Source organism: Ranitomeya variabilis, chromosome 6 (genome assembly GCF_051348905.1).
Source record: "Ranitomeya variabilis isolate aRanVar5 chromosome 6, aRanVar5.hap1, whole genome shotgun sequence".
Taxonomy (NCBI): Eukaryota; Metazoa; Chordata; class Amphibia; order Anura; family Dendrobatidae; genus Ranitomeya; species Ranitomeya variabilis.
This window is the reverse complement of record NC_135237.1, coordinates 227,994-246,709: the sequence shown is the minus strand read 5'-3', so window position 1 is coordinate 246,709 and position 18,716 is coordinate 227,994. Positions and strand designations below refer to the sequence as shown.

Below are 18,716 nucleotides of genomic sequence, written 5' to 3'. Positions count from 1 at the left end.
GAAAAAAAAATAAAAGTGGGAGATTAAGATTGTCAAATCTGCATCAGTGCCAGTCCTGTGTGTGGCATCTGTCTTTGTTTTTTCTGCCACAGAAAACCTACTGTGTAACAGTGGGCCTGATTTCTTCACAATTCTCCCTGAAAAAAAAAAATAAAAGTGGGAGATTAAGATTGCCAAATCTGCATTAGTGCCAGTCCTGTGTGTGGCATCTGTCTTTGTTTTTTCTGCCACAGAAAACCTACTGTATAACAGTGGGCCTGATTTCTTCACAATTCTCCCAGAAAAAAAAATAAAAGTGGGAGATTAAGATTGGCAAATCTGCATTAGTGCCAGTCCTGTGTGTGGCCTTTTTTTTTTTTTTTTCTGCCACAGAAAACCTACTGTGTAACAGTGGGCCTGATTTCTTCACAATTCTCCCAGAAAAAAAAAATAAAAGTGGGAGATTAAGATTGGCAAATCTGCATTAGTGCCAGTCCTGTGTGTGGCATCTGTCTTTGTTTTTTCTGCCACAGAAAACCTACTGTATAACAGTGGGCCTGATTTCTTCACAATTCTCCCAGAAAAAAAAATAAAAGTGGGAGATTAAGATTGGCAAATCTGCATTAGTGCCAGTCCTGTGTGTGGCCTTTTTTTTTTTTTTTTCTGCCACAGAAAACCTACTGTGTAACAGTGGGCCTGATTTCTTCACAATTCTCCCAGAAAAAAAAAATAAAAGTGGGAGATTAAGATTGGCAAATCTGCATTAGTGCCAGTCCTGTGTGTGGCATCTGTCTTTGTTTTTCTGCCACAGAAAACCTACTGTACAACAGTGGGCCAGATTAAATCACTTGTCTCACATATACCCCAAAAAATTAAAATAAAGGGAGAATAATCTTGCCAAACCTGTGCATCTGTGCGAGTGCTGTCTTTGGTATCTGTCAGTCATTTTGTGCCACAGGAACTATACCGTGATATAGTGGGCCTGAATCAATCCCTTGTCTCCCATATCAAAAAAAAGAGGGACATTTCTATTGCCAGTGTTTTTATCTGCGTCACTCCTGATAGTGCCATATCTGCCAGCCTCTTTCTGCTAATCAAACTGTGTTGTGTAATACAGTGGGCCTGATTTTTCCCTGGATTCTCCCACACATAAAGAGGGACATTTCTATTGCCAGTGTTTTTATCTGCCTCACTCCTGTTAGTGCCATATCTGCCAGCCTCTTTCTGCCAATCAAACAGTGTAGTGTAATACAGTGGGAGAAAAAAAAAAGAGAGAAGCCAGCACTGCTTAGGGTTAGAACGCAATACAAATGGTGCATATGCACCTACTGAATTCTAACTGTAGTTCAAATATGAGACATTTAGCAAATAATTGATCAATTCTTTGAGCTACCCCGCAACTTCACGGCAATCTCATAATGGGGCAGTCCTACTCTACGTATTATATTAAAATCGTGCCATACGGCCTCCTAGATGTATAAAGAGTATAAAAAGACAGACACCATTGCTAACTATGACATGCAAACTGTACCTGGAGCATTTTCAGAGTCACCCCCTTGGTGCCAGGAAGGACAAGCGTAGGTGAAGGCCGATCAGGTCCTGTGCGGACATATCAGATCTGGTTTCCACACCTCCAAACCAGCACCAAAGTTAAAGAGTGAGACAGGCTGAGACACAGCTGCAAAATTAACTAGAGCCTGAGGCAGGCAAGGGCTGCTGTGTGTGTGAACAGCAGCCTATCAATCACAGAGAACACAGAAAGAATGGCGTACGTAACCCAGCGTGCGCGGCAACAGTGGTGGTCAGCCACTTACCAATGTAAAAGAAAAAAAAGAGAAGCCAGCACTGCTTAGGGTTAGAACGCAATACAAATGGTGCATATGCACCTACTGAATTCTAACTAGTTCAAATATGAGACATTTAGCAAATAATTGATCAATTCTTTGAGCTACCCCGCCACTTCATGGCAATCTCATAATGGGGCAGTCCTACTCTACGTATTATATTAAAATCGTGCCATACGGCCTCCTAGATGTATAAAGAGTATAAAAAGACAGTGGGCCTGGTTTTTCACTGCATTCTCCCACACATAAAGAGGGACATTTATATTGCCAGTGTTTTTATCTGCGTCACTCCTGTTAGTGCCATATCTGCCAGCCTCTTTCTGCTAATCAAACTGTGTTGTGTAATACAGTGGGCCTGATTTTTCCCTGGATTCTCCCACACATAAAGAGGGACATTTCTATTGCCAGTGTGTGCATCTGCGTCAGTACGGTTAGTGCCATATCTGCCAGCCTCTTTCTGCCAATCAAACTGTCTAGTGTAATACAGTGGGCCTGATTTTTCACTGCATTCTCCCACACATAAAAAAGGGAGATTTACATTCACAACAAGTTCACGCACACCTTGTACCTGGTTTTACAGGACCACATAACGGTTGTTAGTTTGGTAACATTTTTCAAAGAATGAGGAAGTCTGGTGGAAGAGGTCGTGGCCGTGGGCGTTCATTGCCAGCAGGTAATGATGGTAGTGGTGGTGGTCGTGGAGCATCAGGTGTTCGTGGGAAAAGCAATATAGCCCCTAAGTCTCGAGTTGTTGAGCCAGCGTCATCGTCTGACTACACAAGGCCTCGAAGGCTCCCTTTTCTGGGAGTAGGAAAACCGCTTTTGAAGCCGGAGCAGCAGGAACAAGTATTGGCTTTCATTGCTGACTCTGCCTCTAGCTCTTTCGCCTCCTCCTCGGAAAGTGCCAAATGTCAGAGCAGTGCGTCGTCAGTGGATGCTCCCGGTCAGGAACAAGTCGCTTCCTTGTGTCCTTCACCCAGAACAACAGTGAAGGATGCGTCAGGCGACACAACTGGTTACTCCATGGAGCACTTTACACATATCGTGCCTGGGTTAGAAAGGGAAATTGTTAACAGGCCATGCCCATTACTAGATGAATCGGACATGGAGTGCACAGATGCACAGCCACAGCCAGATTATTATGCTGTTCCTTTGACTCAGATCAGAACATTGCCCTCGCAGTGTACTGATCCAGAATCTGACCCCGATGAGACGATGGAGCCCCGACACGAACGCTATAGCACTGGCTTACACGGTGACCCAGAGGAAGGTGCACAGAACATAGAAGAGGAGGTCATAGATGACCCAGTTGTTGACCCCGATTGACAGCCATTGGGAGAACAGGGTGCAGGCGGCAGTAGCTCTGAAGCGGAGGAGGAGGAGCACCAGCAGGCATCAACATCGCAACAGGTTCCATCTGGCAGGCCCGTATCTGGCCAAAAACGTGTGGCAAAACCAAAACCAGTTGTAGGACAGCGTGGCCATCCGGTTAAAGTAGCTCAGCGCAAAGTCATCTGTAAGAAATGCTCAAGGACCTTCAGCAGAGGTCAGAATGTTAAAAATCTAAACACAAGTTGCATGCATAGACATTTAACCACCATGCACTTGCAAGCCTGGACAAACTACCAAACGTTCCTTAACGTTGTAGCACCCTCTCACAATGAAGCTAGTGAGCATTACGACATCCCTTCCCTTCCCTCACTGTAAGCCCACCGTTTACCACACCACCTGCAGGTAATGTGGCGGTTTCGTAGCAAGGCCAAAGCAGTCATGGAATCACCAGGTTCATGGTAGCAAAAACTGTATGTAGGGCAACAGCAAGAATACCATCACCAACCCTCTCTCAGTCACCCATGTCCACCGGCACCCCCGCTAGTTCCACCCTATGCAGCTCTCCAGTCCAGCTCACCCTACATGAGACTCTCGTTAGGAAAAGGAAGTACTCATCCTCGCATCCGCGTACACAAGGTTTGAACGCCCACATTGCTAGACTAATCTCGTTAGAGATGATGCCCTACCGGTTAGTTGAAAGCGAAGCTTTCAAAGCCCTGATAGACTACGCTGTACCACGCTACGAGCTACCCAGTCGACACTTTTTTCCAGAAAAGCCATCCAAGCCCTCCACCAGCATGTAAAAGACCGCATTGTCCATGCGCTCAGGCAATCTGTCAGTAGAAAGGTGCACCTGACAACAGATGCATGGACCAGTAGGCATGGCCAGGGGCGTTACGTCTCCATCACGGCACACTGGGTTAATGTGGTGGATGCAGGGTCCACAGGGGACAGTAATATTGGGACAGTTCTGCCTAGCCCACGGTCTAGGAAACAGTTGGCTGTAGGCGTTCGTCACCCCTCCTCCTCGTCCTCCAGCAGAAGCGAGAGCTCGTCCACAGACCGCAGTCGCACGACCACTCCATCCGCAGTTGCCACTGTAGCACACGAGGTGTCCAATTATGGAACAGCTAGTGGCAAGCGTCAGCAGGCTGTATTGGCAATGAAGTGTTTGGGCGACAACAGACACACCGCGGAAGTTCTGTCCGAGTTCTTGCAGCAAGAAACTCGGTCATGGCTGGGCACTGTACATCTTGAGGCAGGCAAGGTAGTGAGTGATAATGGAAGGAATTTTATGGCTGCCATAGCCCTTTCACAACTGAAACACATTCCTTGCCTGGCTCACACCTTAAACCTGGTGGTGCAGTGCTTCCTGAAAAGTTATCCGGGGTTACCCGACCTGCTGCTGAAAGTGCGCAGACTTTGCTCTCACATCCGCCGTTCGCCCATACACTCCAGCCGTATGCAGAACCATCAGCGGTCTTTGAACCTTCCCCAGCATCGCCTAATCATCGACGTTGCAACAAGGTGGAACTCCACACTGCACATGCTTCATAGACTGTGCGAACAGAGGCGTGCTGTTATGTATTTGTGGGAGGATACACATACACAGGCAGGCAGTTGGATGGCAGACATGGAGTTGTCAGCTGTGCAGTGGTCGAAGCTCCAAGACCTGTGTCAAGTCCTTCAGTGTTTTGAGGAATGCACATGGCTGATAAGTGCAGACAATGCCGTAATAAGCATGAGCATCCCCCTAATGCGTCTGCTGATGAAAAGTTTGACGCACATAAAGGAACAGGCGTCTGCAGCCGAGGACGACGGAAGCCTTGATGACAGTCAGCCATTGTCTGCTCAGAGAAGTCTACATGACGAGGTGGCGGGCGAAGAGGAGGAGGACGAGGAGGATGATGGGGATGAGTATTTTTGGGATGAGGAAGCTTCTCAGGGGGCAATAGAAACTGCTGGCGGTGCAAGGCCGGGTTCAGGGTTTTTGAGGGAGACAAGTGACGTTGATTTGCCAGAAAGTGCTCCTCAACCCAGCATATGCACTGAGTTGACAACTGGAACATTGGCCCACATGGCGGATTATGCCTTGCGTATCCTCAAAAGGGACCCACGCATTATAAAAATGATGACCGATGACGATTACTTGTTGGCCTGCCTCCTTGATCCTCGCTATAAAGGCAAATTGCAAAATATCATGCCACATGAGAACCTCGAACAGATATTGGCAACCAAACAAGCTACTGTTGTAGACCGTTTGATTCAGGCATTCCCAGCACACAGCGCCGGTGATGGTTCTCACACGAGATGCAGGGGGCAACAGGGCAGAGGTGTTAGAGGTGCACAAATCAGAAGTGGCGTTGGACAGAGAGGTTTTCTGACCAGGTTGTGGAGTGATTTTGCAATGACCGCAGACACGACAGGTACTGCAGCATCAATTCAAAGTGACAGGAGACAACATTTGTCCAGTATGGTTACTAACTATTTTTCCTCCATTATCGATGTTCTCCCTCAACCGTCATTCCCCTTTGATTACTGGGCATCCAAAATAGACACCTGGCCTGAATTGGCCGAATATGCATTGCAGGAGCTTGCTTTCCCAGCAGCTAGTGTGCTATCAGAAATAGTATTCAGTGCTGCTGGTTCAATCCTGACCGAAAAAAGGACTCGTCTGGCTACCCAAAATATTGATGATCTCACCTTCATTAAAATGAACCACTCATGGATTTCAAATTATTTTGCCCCACCTTTCCCGGCTGACACATAGCTTTCCTGCAAAAAAGGTCTTGCTTTGGGACTGGTGTTACTGACTGTTCCAATCTCTGACTTTGCAGCTGCTGTTTGTCCAGCATACGACATGTTTACACCTCCCTAAATGGCCTAACTCCCCCCACGGGGCCGTGGTCTCGCCACTTGGCGCAAGCACCCGTCAGAGTGCCGTTTGTCTGAAGAGGTGGGTGTGCCCACTTTTGGTCGACGGCACTGGCACTGGGTCCCTCATAGTACAATGAAGTGTCTTTGGCGGTGGTGGTGCGCACCCAACGTCAGACACACCGTTGCAACATGAGGGGCCCTGGGCTTGTACCGCCGGCCAGGATAGAGTTTCCCCCCACCAGGTCAAACAGTGCTCTACCACTTGCAAAATTATCTCTCGCTGCTCTACCACTGTTTAGTGTATGCGCTGAAATCCTTCAATGGCTGACACAGAGAATAACAATTTGTTGACATGTATGATGCTAGTTAAAATAGTCAGGGGCCCTGTCCTACATTTACACCAGTAAATACTTTGAGCCCAATTACAATGTCTGAAAGTCAGCAATGGAGCCCACCCCTGTACCTAAGTATGCCACCCTTTTTTTTTTTTTTTGTTTTGGTGTTTTTTGGGATACATTAACATCAATTTAGGTTTTGGGACTCGGAGTACTTACTGTGTCAGACCCTCCTTCCAATTGTCCTCCGCTGACCACACCAATGCTGCCTGAGTACCCCTGCCACCTAATGGAAGCTGCATAGAGCCTATTTTATTATTTTAGGCCTAGGAAGTCTGTCTGCGGTCCCTCCTTCCAATTGTCCCTTGCTGACCACACCAATGCTGCCTGTGTACCCCTGCCACCTAATGGAAGCTGCATAGAGCCTATTTTCTTATTTTAGGCCTAGGAAGTCTGTCTGCGGTCCCTCCTTCCAATTGTCCTCCGCTGACCACACCAATGCTGCCTGTGTACCCCTGCCACCTAATGGAAGCTGCATAGAGCCTATTTTCTTATTTTAGGCCTAGGAAGTCTATCTGCGGTCCCTCCTTCCAATTGTCCTCCGCTGACCACACCAATGCTGCCTGTGTACCCCTGCCACCTAATGGAAGCTGCATAGAGCCTATTTTCTTATTTTAGGCCTAGGAAGTCTGTCTGCGGTCCCTCCTTCCAATTGTCCTCCGCTGACCACACCAATGCTGCCTGTGTACCCCTGCCACCTAATGGAAGCTGCATAGAGCCTATTTTCTTATTTTAGGCCTAGGAAGTCTGTCTGCGGTCCCTCCTTCCAATTGTTCTCTGCTGACCACACCAATGCTGCCTGAGTACCCCTGCCGCCTAATGGAAGCTGCATAGAGCCTATTTTCTTATTTTAGGCCTAGGAAGTCTGTCTGCGGTCCCTCCTTCCAATTGTCCTCCGCTGGCCACACCAATGCTGCCTGAGTACCCCTGCCACCTAATGGAAGCTGCATAGAGCCTATTTTCTTATTTTAGGCCTAGGAAGTCGGTCTGCGGTCCCTCCTTCCAATTGTTTTCCGCTGACCACACCAATGCTGCCTGAGGACCCCTGCCACCTAATGGAAGCTGCATAGAGCCTATTTTCTTATTTTAGGCCTAGGAGTCTGTCTGCGGTCCCTCCTTCCAATTGTCCTCCGCTGACCACACCAATGCTGCCTGTGTACCCCTGCCACCTAATGGAAGCTGCATAGAGCCTATTTTCTTATTTTAGGCCTAGGAAGTCTGTCTGCGGTCCCTCCTTCCAATTGTCCTCCGCTGACCACACCAATGCTGCCTGTGTACCCCTGCCACCTAATGGGAGCTGCATAGAGCCTATTTTCTTATTTTAGGCCTAGGAAGTCTGTCTGCGGTCCCTCCTTCCAATTGTCCTCCGCTGACCACACCAATGCTGCCTGAGTACCCCTGCCACCTAATGGAAGCTACATAGAGCCTATTTTCTTATTTTAGGCCTAGGAAGTCGGTCTGCGGTCCCTCCTTCCAATTGTCCTCCGCTGACCACACCAATGCTGCCTGAGTACCCCTGCCACCTTATGGAAGCTGCATATAGCCTATTTTCTTATTTTAGGCCTAGGAAGTCTGTCTGCGGTCCCTCCTTCCAATTGTCCTCCGCTGACCACACCAATGCTGCCTGTGTACCCATGCCACCTAATGGAAGCTGCATATAGCCTATTTTCTTATTTTAGGCCTAGGAAGTCTGTCTGCGGTCCCTCCTTCCAATTGTCCTCCGCTGACCACACCAATGCTGCCTGTGTACCCCTGGAACCTATTTAAAACTGCATAGAGCCTATTTTTATTTATTTTAGGCCCAGTAAGCCTGTCTGCGGTCCCTCCTTGCAATCGTCCTCCGCTGACCACACCAATGCTGCCTGTGTACCCCTGGAACCTATTTAAAACTGCATAGAGCCTATTTTTATTTATTTTAGGCCCAGTAAGCCTGTCTGCGGTCCCTCCTTGCAATCGTCCTTCGCTGACCACACCAATGCTGCCCGTGTACCCCTGGAACCTATTTAAAAGTTCATAGAGCCTATTTATATATTTTATTTAATACTAATAAAGCCATGATGGACTGCGCTGTACCACGCTACAAACTAACCAGTCGACACTTCTTTTGCGAGAAAAGCCATCCCAACCCTCCACCAGCATGTAAAAGACCGCATTGTCCATGCACTCTGGCAATCTGTGAGTACAAAGGTGCACCTGACAACAGACGCATGGACCTGTAGGCATGGCCACAGAAGGTTACGTGTCCATTACGGCGCAATGGGTTAATGTGGTGGATGCATGGTCCACAGGGGACAGCCTACTAAGTCTGTCTGCAGTCCCTAATTAAAATTGTCCTCAATTCAGGTTTTCGTGCTTTTTAAAAAAATAGGAAACTGCATTTGGGCTACTAGTTTGGTTGGGGCCTACTAGTGATGTCTGCCGCTCCTGGGTGTTCTCCTCCTCCTTGGTGTTCTCCTCCAGGTTTCCTTGTCTGAGCTTCAACCTTCTGGCTCTCATTAAGTATTTGTTGGTAAAAATTGGTGGTTGGGGCCTACTAACGGTGTGTGCCGCTCCTGGATGATCTCCTCCTCCTGAGTGTTCTCCTCCTCCTTGGTGTTCTCCTCCAGGTTTCCTTGTCTGAGCTTCAACCTTCTGGCTCTCATTAAGTATTTGTTGGTAAAAATTGGTGGTTGGGGCCTACTAACGGTGTCTGCCGCTCCCGGGTGTTCTCCTCCTCCTGAGTGTTCTCCTCCTCCTTGGTGTTCTCCTCCAGGTTTCCTTGTTTGAGCTTCAACCTTCTGACTCTCATTAAGTATTTGTTGGTAAAAATTGGTGGTTGGGGCCTACTAACGGTGTCTGCCGCTCCCTGGTGTTGTCCTCCACTGTATAAATCTGAGCTTCAACCTTCTGGCTCTCATTAAGTATTTGTTGGTAAAAATTGGTGGTTGGGGCCTACTAACGGTGTCTGCCGCTCCTGGGTGTTCTCCTCCACTGTATAAATCTGAGCTTCAACCTTCTGGCTCTCATTAAGTATTTGTTGGTAAAAATTGGTGGTTGGGGCCTACTAACGGTGTCTGCCGCTCCCGGGTGTTCTCCTCCTCCTGAGTGTTCTCCTCTTCCTTGGTGTTCTCCTCCAGGTTTCCTTGTCTGAGCTTCAACCTTCTGGCTCTCATTAAGTATTTGTTGGTAAAAATTGGTGGTTGGGGCCTACTAACGGTGTCTGCCGCTCCCTGGTGTTGTCCTCCACTGTATAAATCTGAGCTTCAACCTTCTGGCTCTCATTAAGTATTTGTTGGTAAAAATTGGTGGTTGGGGCCTACTAACGGTTTCTGCCGCTCCTGGGTGTTCTCCTCCACTGTATAAATCTGAGCTTCAACCTTCTGGCTCTCATTAAGTATTTGTTGGTAAAAATTGGTGGTTGGGGCCTACTAACGGTGTCTGACGCTCCTGGGTGTTCTCCTCCTCCTGGGTGTTCTCCTCCTCCTGGGTGTTCTCCACCAGGTTTCCTTGTCTGAGCTTCAACCTTCAGGCTCTCATTAAGTAGTTGTTTTTAAAAATTGGTGGTTGGGGCCTACTAACGGTGTGTGCCGCTCCATGGTGTTGTCCTCCACTGTATAAAGCTGAGCTTCAATCTTAAAGCTCTCGTTAAGTAGTTGTTTTTAAAATGTGTGGTTGGGCCCTTAAAACGGTGTCTGACGCTACTGGGTTTTCTCCTGCTTTGTTGTCCCGAGTCCGACCTTCAATGTTCAGGCTTTCGGCTTACATTTTAAATAATTAAACTGCAGTTGGCCTACTACTTTGGTTGGGCCTAGTAACGGTGTGTGCCGCACCTTGGTGTTGTCCTGTGTTATTTTCCTGACCTTTAATCTTCAGGCTTTCGGCCTTCATTTGTAATATTAAACTGCATAGGGCCTACTAGTGTGGTTCGGCCCTACTAATGGTGTCTGTCTGCCGCTCCTGGGTTTTCCACTCCACTGAACTAAGCAATGCCACCTGGTTAGTCCTGTTACCAATTTTGACCTGCATTTTACCCACTTTATTATTTGGGCCTATATCAGTGTTTCCGCCTCATCCTGCCCATTGCCCAGCCGGTGCTAGATGAGTCTTGTGGTACTTTGACCCAGACCACTACATTCCCCTTGCACACTACACAGCCACAATCTGACCCTGCTGAAAGTCAGGTTCCCCTTCCCGCATACTATACCACCTTACACAGGGACAAAAAGGAAGATGCAGATGAAAGTGCAGGTTTCTTCAACAGGTGGGGGGGCATACTCGTTGGCAATGTCACAGGCACAGGGCCCCTCAGAGTACGCAAAAGTGTCGCTGCCGGTGGGAGGCGCCCCCGCCGTGCAAACACACCGCCGTACTTTGAGGGGCCCTGTGCCAGTGCCAGTGTGAACGAGTGGGCCTCCCTGCTTGCTCAGGATCACAGCACTTGCAAAGTTGAAATACTTACCTCTCACTGCTCCACCGCCGTGACGTAGTCCACGTTTCCTGGGCCCACTAAAACCTTGAACCAGCCCTACCCCCCAAAACTTTTGCCAAATGACCCCCAATTTCCAATGCCCAACTATTATTATAAAGTTAATTAAGATTGACAAGCTTCAGAAACAAGAATGGATGTTTTTGGCATTAAAATGGGCACTGTAGGTGTTTTCCTGGCCTCCACTTACTGCCGACTATGCTTCCCCATTGACTTGCAATGGGTTTCATGTTTCGGTCGATCCCCGACTTTTCGCGATTATCGGCCGACTTCACTCGACTCGACTTTGGACAAACTCGGGTTTCGCAAAACCCGACTCGATCTTAAAAAAATGAAAGTCACTCAACCCTAGTCCGCACATGTTTCCACATATTTGTGGTATTGAGGTTGCTGACACTTTTCCCTCTTTTGACTTTCTGATGAGACACCTTGCATTTGACAAAGCAAATGTCATCTGCAACTGTGTCAAAAAAGGACCAGGCACTGCAAATCTTGGGAGCACCCGTTTTGGCTTTTGGAAGAGGCATGCGCCTAACGGGTGCTGAAGTGGAGGCTACAGGCACCGCAGTCTTCCCCCTCCCTCTCCCTCTTTGGGCCGTTCGGGGAATCTCTTTCTCAGAGCTGCTCCCACCACCTTCCTGTACCTCACGCCATGATGGGTCAAGGACCTCATCATCTACACTACCCTCTTCCACCAACTGCTTCTCCTGGGTAGTCTCGGCAGCACAGTACGCACTGGAAAGTGGCACCTGAGTCTCATCATCAGATGCATACTGAGGTGTGCTGACCGGAGGCACTGGCCCACCCATCTCTTCAGAGTCAGAGAGAAAAAGCTGTTGGGCATCACTGCATACTGCCTCTTCTTCCATTTCTTCAATGCTGCTTGGCTGGCCCCCTCTTTCCAAGCCAAGAGATTCAGAGAACAGAAGTAGAGATGGCTCCTGTCCAGGGCTCTCTGACTGCCTGGGCAATTTGGTAGGTGGTGAAGAGACAGATGGGTGCTCTTCAGTGCTCTGTGCCTGAGAGGATGTGGCACTAATTGAAGTTGATACGTTAGCCGCCATCCATCCGACAACGGCTTCAATTTGTTCGTCCCGCAGGAGCGGGGAATGGCGAGCTCCAACAAAGCTGCGCATGAAGGACTGTTCCCTGCTAAAACTGGGGGATGATGAGTCACCGGTGGCCGCAGCAGGCACAGAATCCCCACGTCCTCTCCCTGCTCCACCTCCACGCCCACGTGCCCTACTCCCTGCCTTCTTCATCTTGGTAGACTGATACAGATAGGCAGAAAAGTACTAAGGGCTTAGTGTGCTTATTCCTGAACAGCTGCTAACAGGTATAAGGAACACTAATTTTGTCAAGTGTGGACTAGACTTTAATATGAGCTAATGTGGCCTACACAAATCTAAAGTGGAGTGTTTGGTGAACTTTATAAACTGTTTGTTGTTTCCGCAGAACAGACTACAGAGTGAGCTTCACTCACACAGAGACCATGCAGACAGCCGTAAACGGCGCTGCAAGGCCAAAAAAGCTCCTATATGTAATCCTATATAGCGTTTTTCCAAAATCTAGCAGGATACGGATGGAAAGCCACTAATAGGATAAATTTGAAAAAATGTGCAGCAGGCTACACTATTTGAAAAACGGACAATGGAACAGTATGAGGCAGTGACGCACCCTGTGCTGACTACAACTGGCTGTGGCTGCAGACCAGACTACAGAGTGAGCTGCACTCACACAGAGACCGTGCAGACAGCCGTGAACGGCGCTGCAAGGCAAAAAAAAGGTTTTCACACGGCGGTTGCTATATTAGCCTGGGTAAAGCACAATGAAGCAAATCGCTATCTCTAAACTGGCCCTCAGTCAGAACACAGTGTCCTGTCCCTAACTGAATTCACAGCAGATTGAACCCAAAATGGCGGCGGCGACTTTTATGCTGCATCATGACATCATTTCAGCAGCCAATCACAGCCATGCCAGTAGTTACATGCCCATCATGCAGAACAGGATGTGCCCACACTTCTAATTAGTCCTCATTGGCTGAATTCTGGCTCTGCGAATTATGGGAACTTCCGATTCCGGTATATACTGAAAGTATCGGAACTCGGTATCGGAATTCCAATACCGCGAATATCGTCCGATACCCGATACTTGCGGTATCGGAATGCTCAACACTACTGCTGAACGGCTTCTGCAACTTGTTCCTCTTGTACTCAGACATTCCCAAGATGAAAACCTCCAATATTGTGCTCACTCACTGTCCTACTCCGTGCACACTCACAAGAGATGAGATTGAAACATTAAACCCCTTTACAACATTCAAAGATTTAAAATAAAGGAATAAATGTAAAAGCCGACGATTGTAGTCATTAATAAATGTAATTAATCGAACAATCAGTATGGCCACATTTGTATTCCCACAATGCTGTTTTACATTTTAAGTAAAACCCTCCAACGATTTCCTTTTTTCATTCTTGAGTCCTTGATGAAAGATTAACCCTGGGGTAATAATAATCTTTATATAGCGCTAACATATTCCGCGGCCCTTTAGAGTTTGCACACATTATCATCGCTGTCCCCGTTGGAGCTCACAATCTAAATTCCCTATCAGTCTGTCTTTGTAATGTGGGAGGAAACCGGAGAACCCGGAGGAAACCCACGCAAACATGGGGAGAACATACAATATCCTTGCAGATGTTGTCCTTGGTGGGATTTGAACCCAGGACTCCAGCGCTGCAAGGCTGCAGTGCTAACCACTTAGACACCTTATTCCATGTCACAATTATCCCAATTTAAATGGATCAACTCTAAAAGATTTTGCCACTTCAAAAGAGTTTTTGATATGCCAGTTCAATGAGATATGGGTAACCAGACCTTCCTCATGTGTAGGATGTGTGAAAATCCTTGATTTTATTATAGAGGTTTGTTTCCTTTTATTACAATCTGGGACATTGGTTATAATGTTAGAGAGGGTGACTCCAGCAGAAAGCATAGGGAAACTACCCAGACGGGAACATTGTCATTCTGACTCGCATATTACAAAGAGTCTTTCCTTCCAACAAAAAAATTGTAAAATTGAAGTTCAACATCTTGCCAATTCTAGGATTATTATTACCATACAATGTGGTCACGGTATAGGTCTGTTTCAGTTTTTCCTTATTAGAAAAAATAATATGATAAAATTTTAAAAACACAAAAATGCCACGTAAGGCACCTGTAAAACTCACATAAAACCCACAAGGTATTACATGGAATCTGCATGACATTGCTATGTAATCTGACAGCAGCATACTCTATGGACAGCAATCCTGATTACAGTGATGTGTTACTTATTTTACTGGGGGAAGCAGTTACTATAGAATCACAGTTTTCTCTGTAGCATATTCAGTAGAGCTCAGATGTTGAGCTGTGGGTATCTCCGCCACAGCTTTCTGTGTACATTGTATGATGGTAGAGAGAAGTTAAAAAGTGTTGCCAGCAGGGTTGGGTACGAGGAGGTACGAGGCCAATTGTCCTATATTGATAATGCTGCTGATAAAACACTGTACTGAAGCAGCAAAACACAGCCTAGTAAGTGACACACCTCTGGAATTAGGGTATCATGCTGCTTTCAAATTAAATAACAAAGCACCTGCTGACAGAGTCCCTTTAATGAGCCAAAATAGCAATTAGGGGATTTGTTAGCTGCTGCATGCTGTTTTATCTATGGCCTTTCTGTATCTGAAGGCCTCAGAATGTAGCTACAGAGCTGCTCATTGAAACAGTCTATAGAATAATAATTCCAATAATTCCATAATTTTCACACAGTATTGGTCAAGTGGTACAAAAAACAGAAGTGTTGATATCCCAGTGACCAGCAGAGGAAGGTCTCGTGTTTTAAGAGAATATTTTGATCCATCTGAGTGTTTGAGAAATTCTATTTCAGTCTAAAGATGATATTAGGATTCCATGAAATCTTACGTATCTGAAACCTTCTATCATTCTATTTCTTTTTACAGGTTTCTTATCACCAGATGGAGTGACATTAAAAAGGAGTATGCACAACCTGGTCCACATCTACTTGGGGGGCACCATGTCGCAGATTCCCATCTCCAGTAATGACCCAATCTTCATCTTACACCACAGTTTTATTGACAAGTGAGTGAATAGAAAAAGTATTTACATCCATTAATATATTCACAGATTTAATAGGCAAATTGTCTCTTCAGAGAGGAAGAGAACTAGAACTCTAATGCCACTTAATGGAAGTAGCAATCCTAACAGTCAAGGTCGACCCTTTAATGAGCCTTGTCACATGACTTAGGATAAAAGCCAAAGCAGAATCTCAATTTGCAGACACTGTGTTTCGGGGTACTGCCCGTCGTCAGTGCAAAGCGGAGATTTGGTTTGGCTGAATGAGAGGCGACTGACAGGGATCTAAGAAGTATAGTTTCTCCTTGTGGAGAGTGACATGTTAAGCATGTCGAGGTGAGGAGACTTAAAGCCGAAATGCTCCTCTGGGAAATTGCGGCTTTAAGTCTCCTCACCTCGACATGCTTAACATGTCACTCTCCGAAAGGAGAAACGATACTTCTTGGATCCCGGTCAGACCCCTGTCATTCAGCCAATCCAAATCTCCACTTTGCATTGATGAGGGGCAGTACCCCACAACACAGTGTCTGCAAATTGAGATTCTGCTTTGGCTTTTATCCTAAGTCATGTGACAAGGCTTGTTAAAGTCTCCTCACCTCGACATGCTTAACATGTCACTCTCCGAAAGGAGAAACAATACTTCTTGGATCACAGATAGATAAGAAAAGTCAAAGATGCTATAGGAGTTTTACAGAATGAAAAAGGATAAGTGGTCAAAAATGATATTGAGAAGCCGAACTTTTAAATTCCTGTTTTGCATATGTGTTCTCTAAGAAAGCAAATGTAACATCAACTGATCGTCATGGTGCCACTGAAGTAATAAAAGAATCCACTGTATCCATAAACAGAGGGATGGTGAGGGAACACTTGGCTAATTTACATGAATTTAAATTTCCTGGTCCAGATGAATTACATTCCAGAGCAGCTGTCTGCCTAGCCTTTGCTGGTTATTAAACATAAAAGGACCCTACGTCAGTTTTTTGGGGGGTCCCCCATTTTAATAACCAGGAAAGGCTAAGTATACAGCTGTGAGCTGATATTAACCGCTTGGGAACCTTTATGCATATTGTCTCTTTTCCAGAATATTAACATCAGCCCCCAGCCGTCAGCTTTCCCTCTGCTGATTATGAACATTATGGGGTACCCCCACAGAGTTTTTTTCCATTTCTTTTTTAATTGTCAAAAAAAAGTAAGGTCACCTGAGTTGAGAACAGCTGTTTTTTCTTGCTTTGCGAGTGCCAGTGCCAGACAGATGAATGGCCACAAATCCGGCACTCGGCACTATGGCATTAAACAGTCCGGCACTGGAAATACTGTGAGACCCGGTGTGTTGGGGATAGGGTTGGAGTTAAAATTGGGGGGATCCACTGTTTATGTACATCAGGGGTTCTCCAAACGCGACATGGCACCACCATTGATTCAAGCCAATTTTGCGTTCAAATAGTCAAACGGTGCTCCCTCCCTTCTGAGCCCTGCCATGTGCCCAAACAGTGGCTTTCCCCCACATACGGGGTATTGGCATGCTCAGGAGAAATTGCACAACAAATTTTGTGTTCCATTTTCTCCTGATACCAATACCCTTGTGTGAATAAAAAAATTTGTTCCAAAGTAAATTTTTTGTGAAAAAAGTAAAATGTTCATTTTTCCTTCCACATTGCTTTAGTTCTCGTGAAGCACTATAAGGGTTAATAAACGTATTGAATGTGGTTTTGTGCATCTTGAGGGGTGAACGCAAGTTATATCGAAGAAATTTTACCACTAACATGAAGTAGAATATATCATGAAAAAACAATCTTAGAATCAGTGGGATACATTGAAGCATTCCAGAGCTATAACTTCATAAAGTGACAGTGGTCAGAATTGTAAAAATTAGCTTGGTCATTAAGTACCAAATTCGCTCTGTCACTAAGGAGTTAAGGGAGTGAAGAAGGGCATGACTGAGCAAAGCAAAATTTGCTGAACCTTACATTGAAACTCAATGGGTGGAGGGTGTTTTAGTATGTGGGCTGGTGAGATTTGTGTTCAAGGGTTGCTTTTTTATATCTGTCTGTCCCTGCACTACAACTACCACCTGCGTGCAACAAGTGAACCGGGCATGAGAAGGGTATTATTCTACAATTAGAGTGGGTTAAAGGCCATTTTCTTCCCAGAGTTGTAGGCAATCCTGTGTGCGTAATCTTCTATTTATTGTAGCAAGCTTATCCACTATTTGTCATCCATTCACTACCAGGGTCTAGTGATCTTCCAGGATAAGGGTTAGGGTTAGAGTTCCAATTACTGTGCAATGGAGTAAAGGTACCGTCACACTCAGCGACGCTGCAGCGATATAGACAACGAGCCGATCGCTGCAGCGTCGCTGTTTAGGTCGCTGTAGAGACGTCAAACACAGCAGCTCCAGAGCGATGCAGGAGCGATCCAGTGACGTAACGGTGACTCACTTATCGTTCTCGCAGGTCGTTAGCTCCATGTAAAACATTGCTGGCATCGTTGCTTTTGATGTCAAACACGAAGATACACGCCGACCTGACGACGAAATAAAGTTCTGGACTTCTAGCTCCGACCAGCGATATCACAGCGGGGTCCAGTTCGCTGCTGCGTGTCAAACACAATGAGATCCCTATCCAGGACGCTGCAACGTCACGGATCGTTGTCGTTCTCGTTGCAAAGTTGCTGAGTGTGATGGAACCTTAAGTTGGGGTCTTCTTAATGAATTTGGTGCATCTTTTGGCTACTGTACGTCACCTCAAGAAATGTATTCCAGTCATATACTGAAGCACATTTCTGTCATCATTAGTGCCCATTTTGTGGCCTAAATTATGATATATTTGTGGGCTGTGCTTGGATATTCCCCCTCTTGGATAGGCTCTGCCTACTTTTCAAAAAATCATTGGATCTGGCTGGGTCTTGTGTAAACACACAAAAAGTCACAAAATTTTGCTCAAATATGATTTTTCCAAACAGTTAGTGACATTTCAAGAAGTTTTAGTCCAGAATACTAGAAAAAAACTGATTGATGAATGGGGACCAATGTCTACAATAACAAGGGTGATAGTTACCTTTTTTTGGTTTTAGTTAGTAATAAAGACATGATTCCATGATGTTATGACCATAAAACATATATCTTTTTTCTCCACAGGATATTTGAGTCATGGATTGCACAGTACAATGGATCGCCGCTCACTTACCCTGAAAATAACCAGCCTGGACAAGGTCCAAATGATTGTGCTACACCCTATTTCCCATGTTACAAGAACAGGGATCTCATCTTCAGAGCAGTAGAATTTGGATATGAGTTTTCTTCTTTCTCTGGTAACATCTAAGCCCAGGAATCTGGTGCAGCCCTGAGAATCACATCTCCACCATCATCACTGGATATACATTTGGTTCAGAGATCTGGGGACTAACCTGCTCATTGATGCATCTATATTTATTTCTGGATTAAATACAGAGACAGAATCGATCATTATTTCTGAGAATGAAAGTGAATTTCATTATTAAGTCTTCTGAAGTTCTATGAGCCAATAATATTATCATCTAATCAGACATATTCTTTCTCACTATATTAAAACTTTTGAAACCTTTGAAGAAAAACAAAAGTTTCATTTATTAGAAAAATACCAGTGATTTAATATATCCAACTATTTAGAATCACTCATGCATAGACTATATAAAAAGGAGAACCAAGAGTTTACT

At 45.9% G+C, this 18,716-nt stretch overlaps 1 protein-coding gene across 1 annotated transcript in view; it reads left to right on the top strand.

Annotated features, from left to right (window-relative positions):
* LOC143783204 (tyrosinase-like) overlaps positions 1–18,619 on the top strand; it is a 238,609-nt gene extending 219,990 nt beyond the window's left edge. Inside the window, exons 4-5 of the mRNA XM_077271623.1 lie at positions 14,891–15,029; positions 18,160–18,619. Coding sequence (XP_077127738.1) covers positions 14,891–15,029; positions 18,160–18,343 — 323 coding nt within the window. The 3' untranslated portion in view covers positions 18,344–18,619. The remainder of the gene's footprint in view (positions 1–14,890; positions 15,030–18,159) is intronic.
* Positions 18,620–18,716: the final 97 nt, after the last annotated feature.